General features: G+C 58.1%; 1 protein-coding gene across 8 annotated transcripts in view; it reads right to left on the bottom strand.

Annotated features, from left to right (window-relative positions):
- AHNAK (AHNAK nucleoprotein) overlaps nucleotides 1–11,302 on the bottom strand; it is a 92,611-nt gene extending 81,309 nt beyond the window's left edge. For 6 of the 8 annotated variants that reach the window (XM_027532582.1, XM_027532585.1, XM_027532584.1 and 3 more), the window contains exons 1-4: nucleotides 11,111–11,256; nucleotides 1,204–1,303; nucleotides 774–930; nucleotides 163–350 (exon numbers count right to left, since the gene is read on the bottom strand). In XM_027532582.1, coding sequence (XP_027388383.1) covers nucleotides 163–350; nucleotides 774–930 — 345 coding nt within the window. In that variant the 5' untranslated portion in view covers nucleotides 1,204–1,303; nucleotides 11,111–11,256. Of the gene's footprint in view, nucleotides 1–162; nucleotides 351–773; nucleotides 931–1,203; nucleotides 1,304–11,110 lie in introns of all 8 variants that reach the window. The other 2 variants (XM_027532590.1, XM_027532583.1) reach the window with 2 other exon arrangements.
- Between the last annotated feature and the right edge of the window lie 5,781 nt (nucleotides 11,303–17,083).

Here is a 17,083-nt window from a genome sequence, read left to right as displayed (position 1 = left end):
TTAGCAGCAGTAGCGGCCACACATGAATAGGAGAAACAGGCTGGCTCGACAGAGCAGAGGGAGAGAGTGGGACAGAAAAGCAAGGAAGGACAAGCGAGGCCCAGGAAAGGGAGCTGAGTGGCCAGAGGAGCTCAGGGAGCAGCCGGCCATCCAGGAACTCACCAGAACCACTTCAGAGCTGTGGGAACTGAAGACCTCGTGGGTCCAGGTCTGGCCAGGCTCAGGGGACCGGTCCCCCTTGCGATGCAGCTTCAGGCCAACGGTGTGGTGGCCCATGGTGTTCAGCAGTTGGGTCACCTCACCCGACTGCAGGTTGTCAAAGTAGATGGTGGCACCCACAATCTGGTCCCCTGAGCAGGAAGGAGCAAGACGTGGGTAAGACCACCCAGAGTCTCGGGGACACAACCCACAACCCAGCACTCTGCGTTGGGCCCTTGGACTGATTCACAAGTGTGGTAACACCCATGGTAGAGATGAGGGAACTGAGGCAAGGAGGACAACTAATTGGCTCAAAGTGGCCAAGCTCCTGGGTGGTGGAGTCAGAACCGAGGACGCACAACGTCTCCAATCCACAGGACCGCCTCCCACGAGGACTGTGAATGAACAAGCAACAAAGAGTGGGCAGGGGAGGGCAGGGCTTGGGTACCGACCATCCTGATGCCACTGAGACCGGGCACTCCACAGCCACCCACCCGCTTGTGCTGCCCCCTGCCCTCCCCTCCACCAGCCTCCCCACTAATCCCAGCCCCAGCCCGCACCCCGAGAAGACTCACCCTCCTTGACCACCCCAGTGCGGGCCGCAGGGGAGTTCTGCATCACCTCCTGCACAAAGACGCCATCATCCCTCTGGGTGATGGTCAGCCCATGGGAGCCGCTGCCCTGCCAGTTGGGCAGCAGCAGCTCCCGGGTTGTCTCCTCCTCTTTCTCCATCTGTTTGGGATAACGAAACAGAGCTCAGGGCAGTGGGGGTGGAAGGCCATGGAGTGGGGCACTGTCTCCAAGGTGCCGGCTTCTGCTGTGGGCAAGCTCCCAAGGCACAAGGGGCAAATCGGAAATGGGCCAGTGGATGCAACCACAACGGAGGTAATCAGCCCCTCACCCCGATCCAAGCCCCTCCCCGCCCTGTGCTCCGTGCTACAGCCCCATCCAGGTCTCTACCCTCCCCACTCCCCACCCGCTCACCTTCCCCTCCCTCCTACTGACCTTCGCAGGACTTGGGTCAGGAGCGGATGCCTTGCCAGGAGCCCGCCCCTCCTTCCTCTTCTCTCCTCAGGGTATCTCTTGGGAATCTCGGTCACACTGTCTAGGGGAAAGGTCACAATCAGGTTCTCACTCAACAGGTGGCTCGCTCGCAGCCCCACCCCAGCCGCTCTGCAAGAGAGATGGCTGGATGTCCTGTCCACTGGGGCCAAACCAAAACCCCAACCCCGCTACTGTCATCAACTCCGTTCACACGTGACTCTCCAAGGCTGGGATCACGGGAAGGAGCTTTGGAAGAGGCCAGACTCAGATTCCAATCTTGGCACAGCATCTTGCCAGTTGTGTGACCCAGGCCAAATCACTTAACTTCTCTGAACCTCCATTTCCTCATCTGTGCAAATGGAGACAATAAAGGATCCCCATGAGGGCTGAAGGAAGGAGAAAGAGCATGAGTGGAAAGCTCTGGCCCACGGGAGCCTCCCCAAATCCACATCCTCACTGGGTCCCTTGGAACAGCTTCAGGAGGGAGATGTTACTGCCCTACAGCGCAGATGGAGAAACTGAGATTCAGAGAGGCCAGCCGGCCGGGGTCCACCATAAGAGAGCAACATGCTTGGGCTCTGAGCCTGTAACTCTTCCCTTGACACACCACATCCGGTGTGCAGCTATAACCTGTGTGAGATCCCCCTCCTCAGAGCCTCCAGCCCTGGGGGTCATGGGCAACCTGCAAGCCGGGCCGGTGCTGGCCAAAGGTCAGCGACACTGGGTCACCCTGTCTAACCCGGCCTTGGGTCCAGGGGGACACTCGCCAGCTGGAGCTCCAGGGGCCCTGCTACAGGCAGAGGCTGAGCAATGGAGGCCCCAGGCCCCTCAGCACTGGCCCAAGCCTGAGAGGCTGCAGTCCAGGGGCGCCATCTCAGGCACGTGGCAAGCCAGGGCCCATCGGGCTGCCCCGGCTGGGCCCGGAGCCAGGTCCCCATAGGTGAGGAGCAAAGACACCCTCCAGCTACAGCTGTTGGCTGCGGGGGCACCTGGGGAGACAGCAGGCGGGCCTCCAGCCTCCAGCCATCCACACAAAATGGCAGCGGCAGCCACCCAGAAGCACGTCTGTGAAACCGCGAGGGGGCGCTATTAAGTCGTGGAGAGTTTCGCCCAAAGCCGAAAACCCGCTGACATCCAGAAATCAGCCAACCAATCAATTAATACATGCATACCGATCGCCCCTGTATCATTGTACAGGCCGCTGCAGAGAAAACCAGCAAGGGACGGAGGCACTCAGCCCAGCTCTGAATTACACGCTCCGCGAGGTTGTTACCTAACGTCACTGATGTATCCTCCAAACGCACTCCACGGGCCACATATGGAGAGTTAAAAGACCTAGTTCCTGGAACTTCCCTGATGGCCCAGTGGTTAAGACTCTGAGCTCCCAATGCAAGGGGCCAAGTTCCAGCCCCAATCAAGGAACTAACCCACATGCCACATGGCAAAGCCAAAAAAAAAAAAAAAGATTTAGTTCCTGTCCCAGATATAAATTATGAGCAAGGTGCTCAGGGCGTGACTAATCTGGCCTCAGAATGTTCCAGAAGGTTTGGGAGCCTTCTGGAGGGGGGATGAAATCTAAACGGGATCTTGAAGGTACTGAGTTTGCCTTTGAGGATAAGATTTATGGAAATTCATGAGCACGTAGGACTTCCAATGTCAGGCAGATCATAATACCGATGAAGACAGCCACAGACACTGTTCCCCAACCACCGGTACTCTCGTGTGGTATTTATGTCAGCGCAGGTGCCGGCCAAGAGGCCAGCGGGCAGCCTGCTGGTACAGGTGTCAGCTGGGGCAATCACCTCCTCCCTTCCTACCGAAGTCCGGCTGACCCTTCCCACAGAGAAACAGCAAAAGCCGGGACTTCAACAGTCCTTCCCCCAGCCTCCAGCACTGAGTAGCCAGCCCGGCAGACAAGGGGGGAGCCAGACCTGGAGGGGAAGAAAAAGGCTTCCACCCAAGGGCTCTGCAGCTCCCCGAAGCCACTGAGTGCGCTGGCACCCTCTCTTCCTCCTTGAGCAGGGCCCCTTTTTTCAGCCTCGCATCCTGGTGCTGAGCCAGCAGCCGGCAAGGGGGGCGGAGAGCCAGTAAGCTCACCCTCGCCCACATCTCAGCCCCACCCTCCCTCCTTCCCCAGTGAGTCACTGCGGCTGCAACAGCTCCAGACACGCCAAGGGTCACACCTAAAACCCGCTTCATGGGCCAGGGCCCTGGGTGCCGGAGGGGCTGGGGCTCCAGGAAGAAGCAATGGGCTTCCCTGCCAGCTGCTTGGCCCAGAGCCCCCGGCCCGGAGCCCCCGGAAGCCCAAGTGGGAAACTCAGAAGCGGGGATCAGCCACATGCCTCCACCCCAGGGGCTAATGAGAAGGACATCATGAGTGGAGAAGGGACCACAGCTTGTGAGAAAGGGAGGTGCTGGATTAGAGGCTGCAGGTTGATCCTGGCGGGGCACCCGCTGGCTTCCCAGTCAGGTGGGGCTGCCAACCACCCTGCCTGCCCTGGCTCAGGCCTCACCTCCTGGCACAGCCAGGCAAGACTCCCCTCCCCTCCCCTTACATCTGACCTGGCGGTACACAGGGGTGCTGACAGGGGATTCGAGGCCACAGTGGCAAGGGCCTATTTTCTGCACTTGGATCCCAGCCGGTGGTCTCCCCCACCCCTGGGGCCTGTAGCAAACCCAGGGGGTCATTCCTTCTTCTCCCACATGTCAGGTGAAGCCAACTTTCCCGGGGGGCTAGGGGCTCCACCCTGCTGCTGCCCAAAGCAGAGTCTTTGGAGCCTTGGGGAATTCTACACATTCCTCAAGGGTCAGAAGCTCTCAAAGCCCTTGGAGCTGGAAGAACCCTTAGGCCACATGTGGCTCCTCTATCAGTGGGATTCTCCAGGCAAGAATAATGGAGTGGGTTGCCATTCCCTTCTCCAGGGGCTCCTCCCCACCCAAGGATTGAACCTGGGTCCTCCTGCATTGCAGGCAGGTTCTTTATCATCTGAGCCACCAGGGAAGCCCTAACTTAAATTCAATTAAACATTTAGCCCATAGGTTGTAGGAACTACATTTCACGAGCTCAACAGCCACGCATGGCTACCATATTACAAGCCCAAATACAGAACACTGCCACCACTGCAGAAAGTTCTGTGGGACGGCACTGCCTGCTATTGACAGATGGGGAGAGTGGGGTCTGGAGCCCTGAGAATGGGGGAATGCTGGGGCCCTAGAACGCCCAGGTCTGCCAGCTGCCCCTGGCACCTGACACCAGCTCACAGCAACCTTCATGGTGGGAAGGGCTAGAGTGGAGACCCTCTAAGGCAGAGGGCTGCCTGGAGGGCAAAAAAGGAGTGACGTGGCAGGGACACTCCCGCTTCAAGGCAGAGGACGCACATCTGAGGCTGCAGGGACAGAGTGCAAGAAATTCAGGCCAGAAGCAGCTAGAGAAGAACGAAGCTGCCCTGATGATTCAAAACCACAAAGAGGATGTGCATGCAGCAGGGTTCTGCCCATGCCATCTCTGCAGATCTCTGCCCTGGGTGGGCAACACCCAGGCAGACCCAGGAGAAGACCAGGAAGCAGACCCTTTGCCCGGGGAAGATGGTCCCCGCCAGCTGTGACCCCCTAGAAGGGCATGTTCTCCCACTGGTCCCAGGAAATCCCTTCTGCCCGAGAGCCAGTGTGAACACAGCCAGGGAGGGGCGCAGCCTAACTGCTGCAGCAGCCAAAGACAACGTCGCAGCCAGGGTCAGTGTCAAGACGACAGGAACTGATACACACACACACACCCTGAGAGTCAGGTCCGTACGCCTCAGTGCCTCCACGCACCACACCTGAAGTCAAGATACACAGCAGAGGGACCTGAGTTTCTGCATATGCCCTCCAAAGGCAGGACATCAAAGGTGACATGCCAAGACGGAAAGAAGCATGCCAGCCCGAAATGGGGAGGACACAGACAGCAACACTTCTACCTAGCACACGGGCAAACTGACCCACCAGACACACAGGCCCCAGAGAAGCAGTACCCCAAGGTGAGAACAAGATGACTCACAACCAGAGCTGAGACTTCCACCAGTCAGAAAGCCACGAACACACACAGAGCCAAGGGCCAGGGGCTGGGATATTCAGAGAAAAGAGAGACACACCCAGAGAGGCCATCTACTCTCGCGAACTCACCAGGCTGTAAAGAGGAAGAGAAAGAGCCACATTAAAAGAAACAACCCCTCCCAGGTGAAGAGAAAGAATTTTGCCAAGCTCCCATAGTGCCCCAGGACTGTGCTGGTTCCATGCCTGGGGTCCCCTTTCTTTCCCAAACAATCCCATGTGATTAAGAATTAATATCCTTATTTTAGAGTGCAGAAACAGGCCCCGAGGTTAAATGACTTGCCCGAGTATGAGACAGAAGTGAAATGCGAGCCCAGGGATCTCGGACTCCGAGGCCAACAGTCTTAACCAGGGAAAGGGATGAAGACACGAATAAACACAGACACAGGATGAGAAACCACAGAGAAAGATGCACAAGCGAGAGAGATCTACGTGGAGGAAGGCCCAGTGAGCGCCGGAGAGACATACCCACAGGGGGCCGGACAAGCCTCCAGACTCGTCCAAAGAGAGACCCACAGAGTGGGACCAGGATGCTTCAGGGGATGTTAAAACACAAGAAAGAGAGGGCTTGAGGTTTGGGTAGGGGCAGGAGACCCCCAGGAAGCAGTGATGCCCATCAAGTGTCACAAGCATAGGAGGAAAGGTGAGTGGCCACCAGCCTCTGTGCCCACACACCAGCCTCGTCCCGACCCAGCTCGGAGACCCCAAACCCAGAATGGGCAGAGCCCCAGGTCTCCCAAAGCCCAGGATCTGAGGGCCCTTGTGGTTCTAGGCATCTCAGCACTATGTCCCTAGGACTCAGAAGTCCTGAGCTATCCAGAACGCAGCTCACCTGGAGACTCTCTGGACCCCAGCAGGTGAGACCAAGAGACAGGCCCACCTGGAGACAGGCCCCAGCAGGTTAAGGCAAACACTCCCAATCACTGGGAAATGGGAACAGCCCTGACAGGCAGAGCCCAGGTCAGAGGACAAGGAGGAAGAGAGGGGTGGCCTCTCTCCTGGGTGCTAAAACCTCCAAATGGATCTCCATGTACGCAGCTGCCAGACCTCGGTCTGAAAAAAAAACCTGTCCCATTCTAAATGGAGTAGATTGCACAGTTATCTCCCGAGTCTACGCTGGCACCAAGAACTCTGAGGTCAGCTGATTCTGGGCAGCACACCCCTAGGGGCACTTTCAACTTGCATAGGGTGTGTGTGTTGGGGAGGTCGAATTATCATCGAGAATCTGACCAACATGTTGCAAGACACGGGCAATATGGGCACTGGTGAGATGATCAAAGACTCGCAAGGCCAACAGACGACCCACCCAATGCATGCAGAGACACTCCTGAATCCCCAACCCCTCCCAGCCCAGAGCAGGCTCACAGTCCCTGCCTCCACCAGCTCACAGCAGACTCGAGTCTGGGCAGCCCCAAGCCCTGTCCATCACGGAGGGAGCCTGCTTCTTGTTAACCTGGTGTCCAGAGTCTGTGTGCACCTGCGAGCTCCTCCCTGGCTGCCTGGGCCGCTGGCCCCGCCCACACCTCCCACCAGGAAGAAGTTTCTCCAGCCTCATCACCCAGCCCTATCCTCCCCTCCAGTCCCTCTCCCTGGCCCCTCATCACCATGCTGGAGTTTCCCTGCACCTCAGCTTCCAGGGCAGCTCCCTACCCCCACCCCTGGGGGCCAGCTGCTTCCAGGGCTAGGCCCAGAGGTCTTTCTCCACCTCTGTCCCCTGGCCCCTCTCACTCCCCTAGCCCCAGTGGTCCAAGTTCAAGCTTCCAGCCAGAAAAGAGATTCTATCTTCCTTCCCTGACCCAGAGGGACTTCCTTGTGGAACTGGGGGGTTCTTGGAGTGGGGGGGCTCTGGGGCAGCTTTACATTCCCCATGCGAGCAGTCCCCACACCTAGCCACCTCTCCAGAGAAGAGTGGGCCTTGACCCAGGACAGCTAGGATGAAGACACCAGCTCAAGGATGTGGGGTGGGTGGGTGGGAAGCACCCTGCTGAGTTGAGGAGGGGTGAGCTCACTCCCTCTCCCAGTCTCGCCCTGGGGGATAGATTACAGTTTGGGAGCTACCATGGTCCAGCTCTCCGCCCAGCGGCCGGGCCCCGCTAGTGCAGGGGCTCGCGGCCAGGCTGCTCGGCCCAGCTGCCAAAGAGCCACCCCCAGCCTGGCCAGGCGCTTCCCCTTCCCCTAGAACCTCCGCTCCGGCCCCCGGGGGACAGGGCAGGATGCCCCTCCCTGAAGCCTCCATCAGCCACGGCCTCACGCCCAGGCCTGTGCTCACCCTCCCTCAGGCCTCTGGACACAAACTCCAGGGCCTAGAACTGTCCAAGACAGAGAAACTCACTGGAGTCCTTCCCCCCGCAGCCCCCATGAAACCTCCACCACCACCGGGGCATAGTCCCACGACTACCCCCTGCCCGCTGCGCCCCAGACGCAAGCAGAGGTGACGCATTCAGGACCGGCCCGCCAGCCAGAGACGCCCTCTCACAGGTAACATTCTCGGCTCTGACATGAGCAGTCAGTCTCAAAGCCACCATGAAACAGTGACCCCAGAGCTGGGACCTCCCCTACAACAGCCCATCTGGACGTCTGGAAGCTGAAGGGAGGAAGAGGGGGTCCATCAACACACACATTCCTGCTGAGCCCACTGTGGCCCACCCAGGAGACCCCCGCTCCCCCCACTATGCCTCTTAGGCTCACCCAAGCCTGGAGGAAACCAGTCAGCTCGGGAAGGCCGGGAGCCCAGCGGGATGGTCAGAGCCCAGGGAAATGCCAGCTCCCTGGGAGCCTGGATGAAGCCCGTCAGGGGGCAATGGGACAGCAGAAAGCCCTAGCAAACACCAGTTGAAACGTCCCATTCCCACCCCTCTCCAGGGGCAACCCCCCTGCCTCATGTGCACATGCCCCTGGTCAGCCCAGCTCCAGGGAGAGAGAGAAGCTGGGGTTTCCTGGGTGTGGTGGGGAGGTGAGAGTCAGCAGGGGAGAGTTACCAGCAGGAGTCGGACTAGCTCTTCCAGTCTGCTTCTGCCTGTCCCCAGGCGGTTCCCAAGTGCTGAGGAAGGTGATGACCACGCCCCAGAGATCCACACACTCCTCCACCTCCACAGCTTCGCCCCAACCTCTCAAACCAGCTCCTCAGGCTTGGGGTGGCGTGCTCGGCCAGGGCCAGCCAGCCCATTCCAACTGAGCCTAGGAATCCAGGTTGGTGGTGCCCGAGAAACCCCCAGCCGAGGCCTTCCTGGGATGAAGGTGACCCTGGGACCCCCCTGCCCATTCCCTGCCCTTGACCGATGATGGCCATCTCCCTTCACAGGTCTCCCAGGAGTCATTCTTTTGGGTCCCACTTTGAGCCCTGGACCTGCAGTCACATTCCCCTCAACTGGCTGACTCTGCTCCGTGGGTGGGAGGGGAGCCAACCAGAGTCTGGCTGGTTCAAGTCCTCAGCTCTTCACAAACTTGCCCCGACAAGGACCCCCGAATCACTGCTTCGGGGCCCCCCAGCATCAGCAGTAAGCCCCACCTATGTGGCTTCTTATGTGTCCTGGCTTCCTGAACAATGTCGCTGCGTATAACCTTCAAGGACAAGGCTTTGGGGAGGGCCACAGACACCCTCCGATCCCCGTTGCCAATACTCCAGACCCTTCGTCCTCTGCTAGCCCACCTCTCATGCCCCCACCCCCCTTCCCGTCCTCTCCCCCCCACCTCACCCCTCAGCTGCGGGCTCCCTTCTCTCCCCACTCTGCATACACACCCGAATCAAGGGCTAGCCCAACCCATCATCCTTGGGGGCCAACGAGAAGGAAGCTTCCCCAATGAGCTTCAGAAAGGAAGTGAGTGCCACACCCTGCCCCAGGGATTTCCCTCCTGGGGGCAGAAGAGACAGAGCACCAAAGGAGAATCTTACTCCCCGAATTTAGACCCAGCCCTGGTGAGGGGGCCCTAAAATGCCTTCCAATGCATCTTCAACCTCTCTCCTTTCCCCTGACTCCGTTGCCTTCTTCTATCACCCCAGCCCTCCAATGCATCACTGTGTTGCCCAAAATCAACCCAGTCTCTCTCACGTTCTAGGCTGTGCACCACAGGGCACACAATCCCTGCAGTCAGAGGCTGGATCCTAGTCGAGGAAACTGTTTCAGAACCCGGAGGTAACTCTCTGGGTCCCTTTTCCTGCAAAGGTCCAGGACCTGCGCTAAGGACCTCGCTGGCACGGGAGGATCCCACGGTGCCTTTTCAGAGATCCACTCCGCAGAACAGGGCACCCAGCAGCAGGCTCCCTGGGGGCACCTCACCACCTCCTGGGTGGCAGCCACGCCCTGCGACAGGCACACACGAGGCTCACAATTCTCTGGGGCCACAACGTGCAGAGGCGCCAGTGCCCTCCCCACGTAGTGCAGGGGTCCAGCTGGATGCCCCTTCTGCCCATTAGGCTCCCCTCCCACCCACGGAGCAGAGTCAGCCTTGCTCAGACCCACGTGTCCCTCGTGGCCAGCGACGCCAAAGGGCTGCGCCCCCGCATCCCGGGGCCCTGGCACTGCAGGGGGCACCGAGCCCGCCAGCGGAGGGCCAGCCCTCGCGCACTGCACACCCTCTCCCGGCATGGGAAAGCCTTATATAACACAGTTCTCCGAACACACCCTAAGCCCGGAGACTTTCCAACTCTCCAGCAGGACCTCGCCCCTCCGCCGTCGCCCCAAGAGCGCGCCGCGGGAGCGGAGGGGTCCGGGGAGGGGAGCTGAGCCCTCCTCCCCCTACGCCCGCCGGACTCCGGCCCCCGCCTCCCACACAAGCCCCGTCGCCCCCCTCCCCTTTACCCCTCGCCACTCCTCCCCGAGTTCTGGTTTGAATTAGTCACCGGCTCCAACCACCACATTCCTCAGGCTGCTGGCGCCGAGCCAGGCTCTGGGGCGGGGGCCATCCCGCCCGGACGGGTTTGGGAGTGGAGTTGGGGAGAGAGCGCCGCCTCTGAAGGGGAAGGGGCGGTCCCGAGGGCCGCGCCGCTGCACAGCCCCACTCCCCGCCCACCCCCAGTGCAAGAATCTCCCCAATTATGTCCCCCACCCCCACTCCCACCCGTCCCGCCGCGGGGCGCGCTGCAAACTTCCCGGCTCCGCCGCCCTAGAGGAAGAAGGGATTTTTTCTGGAGCTGGGAACACAGAGGGGCAAGACTAGGGCGGGGCAGCCGAAGGGAGGCTGAGGGGCCGCCGGGAGCCAGAAAGGGAGAGGCTGGTGGTGCAGAACTGGGTGGGGCCCGGAGGACTCGGGACGCGAAGTCAGGGGCGGAGGTGTGGGGCGCGGGGAGGGACGGCGGACGGGGTGCGCGGCGCGGGGGCTCAGGGGCGCCGGGAGGGGCCGAGGGGCCGCGCCGCGATCTCGGAAACTTCTCCAGTAAACACGGAATAGGCGCGGAGCAGCTCGCCGAGCCACCGCCCCATGGAGAAGGAGGGGGTGGGACGGGTTACTGGGCAAAGAACCGGAGCCCGGCCGTGCAGCAGGGACAACGATCAGCCCTCGAGAGACAGACGGACTGGAGCAAACCGCTCCTCGGAGGATTTTCCAACTTTGCCCGACTTGCGCCCCTTCCAACGCCCCAACTCCAGAGGCAGAGCTCCTTTTCCAGGACACCACGGTTGGCCTCCCCGTGGCGGCCCGGGACTGCCCACCTTGCTCCAAGTTGAGCCTTCACAGTGACACCCATCCAAAGAGCCTCGCCCAAGTCCTGCCACCCACCTCCCCTCCCGCGTTCCCGGCGTCGCGTTCCCCGATCGCGCCAAGGTGCGCCGGAGGCCCCTACCTGCGCGCTCAGCCCCAGGGCACAGCCATAGCCGGCGCGGAGCCCGAGGTCGCGGTGCTGCGGCTGTTGCAGGCGGCGAGCCCCGGTCGGGGCGGGTCCGGCAGGGCGGGCGGTGCAGTCCCCGCGGCGGAGCTGCTCCGAGTGGCCGGGCCCCTGCGCGCGGAGGCGGCTCTTGTAACTCCGGCTCCAGCGGGCGGGTCTGCCCCGAGCTGTGGGGAGAGGGCGGGGCCGGGCGGGGCCGGAGCTGGGCTGGGACGGGCGAGCCGGGCCGACCCTGCTGGGACCCGAGAGCGGGCTGCTGGGAGGGCACCGGGGCCGCGGGGACCCGGGGGCGCGGCACATCCGAGGTGCTGCCTTCCCCAGCCCCCATCCACTGCCCACCCCGGCCCCACCGGGCCTGGATTTGCCCCCTGACTTAGGCGGGTGGCTTCTTCTGCAAGAAACTCTTGGAAGCTGGACCTGCAAATCAGCCCATTTTGCAGGAAGGACCCAAGGGGTCCGGCGCCTGGAGGGGCTTGAGTGATTCAGCCGCGACCTCCAGCCTGAAGCGGACCTTTGAGTTTTCTCTCAACGCTGCCCACTACCCTTCTAATCCTAGGCCCCGGGTTCTTCACTTGGTTCTTCACGCAGCCGCGCCCACTTCTCGCCCTCCCTCTTTCTGGGCGCCCCTCAGCCCCTCCCCGCCCCCAGAACCGGCCTGGAGACGTTGGCCCCACCTGCTGGAGTCAGGGTCACCAGCGCCCCACGCGCCACCGTGCCTCTCTGGCCGCTGCAGCGACACGGGAGTCAGGCCCGCACCCCTTGCAGGATCAGAGTCCGCGCTGCCTGCCTCCCTGTCCCCCACTTTTCTCTATTTCTGCTCGGACCCCCTCCTCCACCGCCCCACTCCCCTGGACGCTGAGTTTCCAATTTTACAGCCATTTCCCACAGCCACTTCTAACTACACGGAGATTTTATTAAACGTTTAATGACGGGGTGCGGGGGGGCCTTCTGGCTTCACCCCCATGAATCCTCTTATCCTCTCTTTTGGATGACCACCCACTGCCCACGTGGAGCCAGTTTGTCTTTCCTCTGGAATGCTGGGGAAGTGAGACCCCAGGCTGGAGACCTGAGAAGACCTGGCCCGCTGTCCCATCCTGAGTGGGCTGGGGCTGAGACCAGCGGCCCTGTCCTCTGAAATGGCAAACATGTTTACAGGCTAAAAATACCCAACAGCCAACTCCGCTGCCAGCCCTGGGGGCTGTGTCCCAGGTCCAGTTACCGGCATAGGGTACAGGCGTGGGGGAGGGAAGACCCAGCCAAAGGAGCCACAGACAGGCAGGCAGGCAGATAATGGACACAGAAAGGTGGAGACACGTGTGTAGGCATTCAGACCGGCACAGACATGCAGAGACACATAGTCAAAGCACAGACTTGGGCACTGGCAATCTCTCATATTTTCTCTCTCTCTCTCTCTGTCTCTGTCTCTCTCTCTGTCTCTCTGTCTCTCTCTCTCTCTCTGTCTCTCTCTCTCTCTCTCTCTCTCTCTCTCTCTCTCTCTCTCTCTCTCTCTCTCTCTCGCACACACAGTGACTCGAACCTAGAGCAGAGGCAGTTCCACCACCTGTATCACAAGCACAGAATCAGAAACCCAGACTTTTAGAATCACTTCCACCTCCATTGTGGTCTGCTTCTCTTTCCCAGCACCTACCTTATTTAAAGAAAAAAAAAATTCAACTTTGGGATGCTTTAAAAAAATAAAACCAACAGCTAAGTATTTCCGATATCAATTTTTTAAATTTTATTTCATATTAAATAACATGTATTCAGTTTTTTAAATATAGACCAAGAATACAGATAAAGTGGCCCGTGACCCTACAAATCTGATTAATCCTTGTTGCTGTTTCAGAGATAAAATCAATACCTCTATAGGGTGAAGGATGTCAGTACAGAAAAGCAGAACAGTAAAAAGTAGATGATTCCCTCCACCCCCAAGTTAGTCCCTCTCCCCCAAAATAACCACAGTTAACAGTTTATCAGAGGAGTATTAACTTTACGAAATGAATCATTTGGTTCCTTGAAAGTGTGAGGGTTTCCAGTGCATGTTAAAATGGGAGCTGATCGACAGGTTTTTCAGAAAGATAGCTACGATATGACATATGCCACAAAGATAGGGGTCTGCACAAAGGGCCATGGGAATTTAGAGGGAGGGGCTGAAACAGGAAAGGAAGAGTGTGGGAGGGTGTGAATATTGCGCCTTCGACTCAGCTGGGACTCCCTCAACCCCCCAGGAGTGAAAGAGCAGAGGCTGGTGTCCTGGGCTCAGAGCCAACTTATCAGCTCCATTGTTTGTTCTGGCCACCCTCTTGGTCAACAGAGAAGAAGGCAGGAGAGGCCGGTCTGGGGAGCAGCTGCAGAGCAGGGATTACTGTCCAGGTACTTGGTTCAGGGGCACGAGTGTCAGGATACCTGGTGGGAGGTGGTCCTGGGGAGTGGCTCCTCCCTGCTTCTAGGCTAGGAGGATACAGAAGGGGTAAACTAGACTCTGCCCCTAAAAAGCCATGACCCTATTTGCCACACCAAAGCTGGCAGGGAAAGGGAATATTTTCAACAGTCTTCAATGGTGCAACTGGAGACGCAACACTTTGAGAGATTTCTGCCACCCCTTCTCCTTCTGCCTACTGCTGTAGCCCCCGTCTTTCACCCCTCCTCCCCAAGAGCTACCTTCATGGTGATCTTGTCTGACACTGCTGTAGGCACCTCGTGTGTCAGCCCATTTAATCCTCACACGCAGGAAGGAAATGGTCTGGGAGAGGGGCAGTGATTTACCTAAAATCACATAACCTTCAGAAGCCGGACTCAAAGCTCCCATCCACATCTAAGCTCCAGGAGGGCAGGCATTGTTTGTTTCCTGCTGCGTACTCTGTGTCTACAGCAGTGGCTGGCACCTAGCAATCACGCCAGAACACTTTGCTAAAAAAGTGAGTGAATGAATGAATGAATAAACTGCAGATATAACTGGCCCCAAAGCCCTTGTTCATCTTGTTTTTTTAAATAATTTTTTTGGCCATGCATGTAGGATCTTAGTTCCTTGACCAGGGATCGAACCTGCACTGCGCCCCTTGCATTGGAAGCTTGGAGTCTTAACCAATGGCCCACCAGAGAACTCCCCCCAAAGTTCCTGTTCTTTATACAACAGCATCCTGTACCCCACGAGGTTCCCCTCACTCTCAGCCCCCACGTGTAGTTCTCTCATGCAGCTTTGCACAAACATTTACTGTGTCCAGCACTGGGCCAGGGGTAGGTGATGGTGGTGGTGGTGGTACAGGTAACGGAGTCCTTGACAAGATGGAATCCCTGCCCCCAGGTGCTTAGTCCAGAAGGATCTAGCCTCTGATGCTAAGCTACCTTGTACTGTGAGTCCCATGCTTTGGAAAAACTGGATGTCATTTTTTCTTCCAGATCTTTTACACCCATATCTTACTCCCCCCACAAAGACACACTATTTTTTAGTTAAAAGGAGTTCCCTCCGTCTGAACATTGTTTCAGATTTCCCCATCAAAGTAAGAGCTACCCAGTGATCTGAGAGGACTTCAGCCTTCCCGCTGGTCCTCCACTGCCCTTCAGAAGTGTCACACACCACACAGTCCTCCAGACCCACTGGAAAAGCAAGGTCAGCTCTAGGACTCGTCATCACTGGGATACCCCAGCTTCACCAAAAGTGCCACTCCCTCCCCGGGGGTTCCCTGATTTGTAGGTAGTATGTGTGTGATGAACCCTGGGCTCCTGTGTTGCCAGGCAACATGCCTCTGTTTTGTTCTTATTATGCCTGTTTCCATAGCAACCCCAAAGGGGCGCTCTGTGGGCAGGCCCTGTGCCAGGGGATTCCCCTTCCCTTCCCTTCTCCCCACAGTCCCCTTCTCTGAAATCAGTGCATGATGAGGAAGAAAAGATGCGATTGCTCTACGAGTCATCATGGCTTTTAAACTCTGATCCCAGGAAGGAAGTGAAAGGTGCAATCTGTTCTCAATCTCTTTGAAAGCAGACTTTTCGTCCAGTCGAGGGCCCTTTGGCATGTCAGCCTTAGGAGCACAGAAATTACTGTCACCCCTTTTTTGAGTCACAGGGCATTTCCCAGACCCCCCTCTCCACCCTATACAACACACCAGCTCAGACATGAGCATCCCTGCCAAGCACCAGGCCCTTCTCCATTCACTTTCAATTCTTTGAAAAATATATATTTATTTGGCTGCACCAGATCTTAGTTTTGGCATGTGAGATCTAGTTCCCTGATCAGGGGTCGAAGCCGGGCCCCCTGCATTGGGAGATCAGAGTCTTAGCCACTGGATCACCAGGGAAGTCTCTCACTTTTGATTCCTAATCTATCATCTTCCCCAATGGAGCAGCAAGTTTATTGGGTGATTCTGGGATCCAAACATTATTTTCTAAGCAATTCTCAAACTCCAAACTCAAACTCAACATAGGAAGCCAAGTCAACCCATCCTCCTCCAGCTCAATTCAAATCCTAGCCTGTATTTAAAGCTCAGGCTTCAAATAAGGAGTTCCTGAATTGCTCAGATCAGACAGCTGGGATACCGGAAACCCTCCCATTACACTCAGTCCTAATTGAGATCTTCAGGCCCAAGCAGAACCCAAGTTAAAGCTGATTAGAGAACAAGAGACAAGACCCAGGGCCCTGAGTAGAGAGACTGGGAGGTAAGAAGGCAAAGAAATGCTGTCCGGGCAAGTGAAGGGGGGCAAAAAGGGAGCAGGGAGAGTGGGGCGGGAGGATGCACAGTGACAACTGGATTCCTAGATGGCCCTGCGCTGTTGGGGCTAGGATGCTGGGGGAGCAAAAAGATAACAGGAAATGGGGACCCAGGATTAAGGGAAAGAAGTGGCAAAACAGGACTGAATGAGACTGTCAAGGGAGGGAGGGAGAGAAAAAAAAAAAGCCCAAAGCTGAGCTAGGGACTGGGCGGATGGACTTGTAAACAGGAGCCGAGGGAGGGAGCTGGAATGAACGAAGCAGCCAACGCCCCAGCCAGCTCCCCTCCCCAGCAGGGAGCGGGGAGCATGAGGGAGGCGCCGGGAGAGGGGAGCACCAGTCTCCTCTCCCCTTTTTTGGACTCTGCCTTTCTCCCACACTTTCCAGATTCCTCTGCTTTCCCCCCAGTTCCCCGGGGAAGGGGAGACCAGCCTGGGCTTCCCTCTCCGTCCTCTGCTCACACTTCCCAAGTCCAGTTTAAGGGGATCAGACTGAGCGGGGAAGGAAGGGCCTAGGCTGCCCAGAGCCTGAGTCACCACATAGTTGAGGTTCCTGTCACTCGAAGTCCCGCCTCTGCTACACCCTGTGCCCTCTGCCCGCCGCCCCAGGGACTTGGATTGCTAGGGCTGACCCTGCCCTAGGACCTGCTCCACTTCCACGAGCCTTACTCAGGTCGGGGCTGTCCTTCTCGGGCTGATACCACCCTCTTCCTGGCTTCCAAAACCTAGTGTGCTTTGTCCACCACTTTTGGGAGAAGCACCCTTCTGCTCTTTTTTTGGGAGCAAAAGTGACTCAGTTGAGCGGCTGCAAGAACTGTGGAAAGAGAAGCATGCACCCCTGATAAGTCACTTCCCTCTCTGGACTCCAGTTTCCTCTTAGGTGAAAGAAAGGGACTACGTGCTGTGGTCTCCCAGAGGTACATTCTGTAAGACTGAGTCAAAGAGATGGAGAGTTGCTATTGAACACAGTGGGATAAAAGGGGTGTGTTTGCTAACCCCTGTCCTAACAGTAGAAGTGGGCGGGGCATGGCCACAGGCAAGGCCACCGTAGGGCAGCCAACACCCCAGGCAACTCGGTGACTCAGGTCCCCGCACAGAGGCCGACAGGCAGGAAGGCACCCCGCGGCTCCCCTGTGAGTCAGGGAAATGCAGGTCTCCGTGGAGAATGACCAGCCAAGGTCCCGCTATAACCAACTCTCCCTTACAACTTAGAAAGCTTCCAATTCC

This window comes from Bos indicus x Bos taurus, chromosome 29, assembly GCF_003369695.1.
Source record: "Bos indicus x Bos taurus breed Angus x Brahman F1 hybrid chromosome 29, Bos_hybrid_MaternalHap_v2.0, whole genome shotgun sequence".
Classification (NCBI taxonomy): Eukaryota; Metazoa; Chordata; class Mammalia; order Artiodactyla; family Bovidae; genus Bos; species Bos indicus x Bos taurus.
Note: the sequence above shows the minus strand (reverse complement) of the source record. Positions and strands in the feature narration are given on the sequence as shown.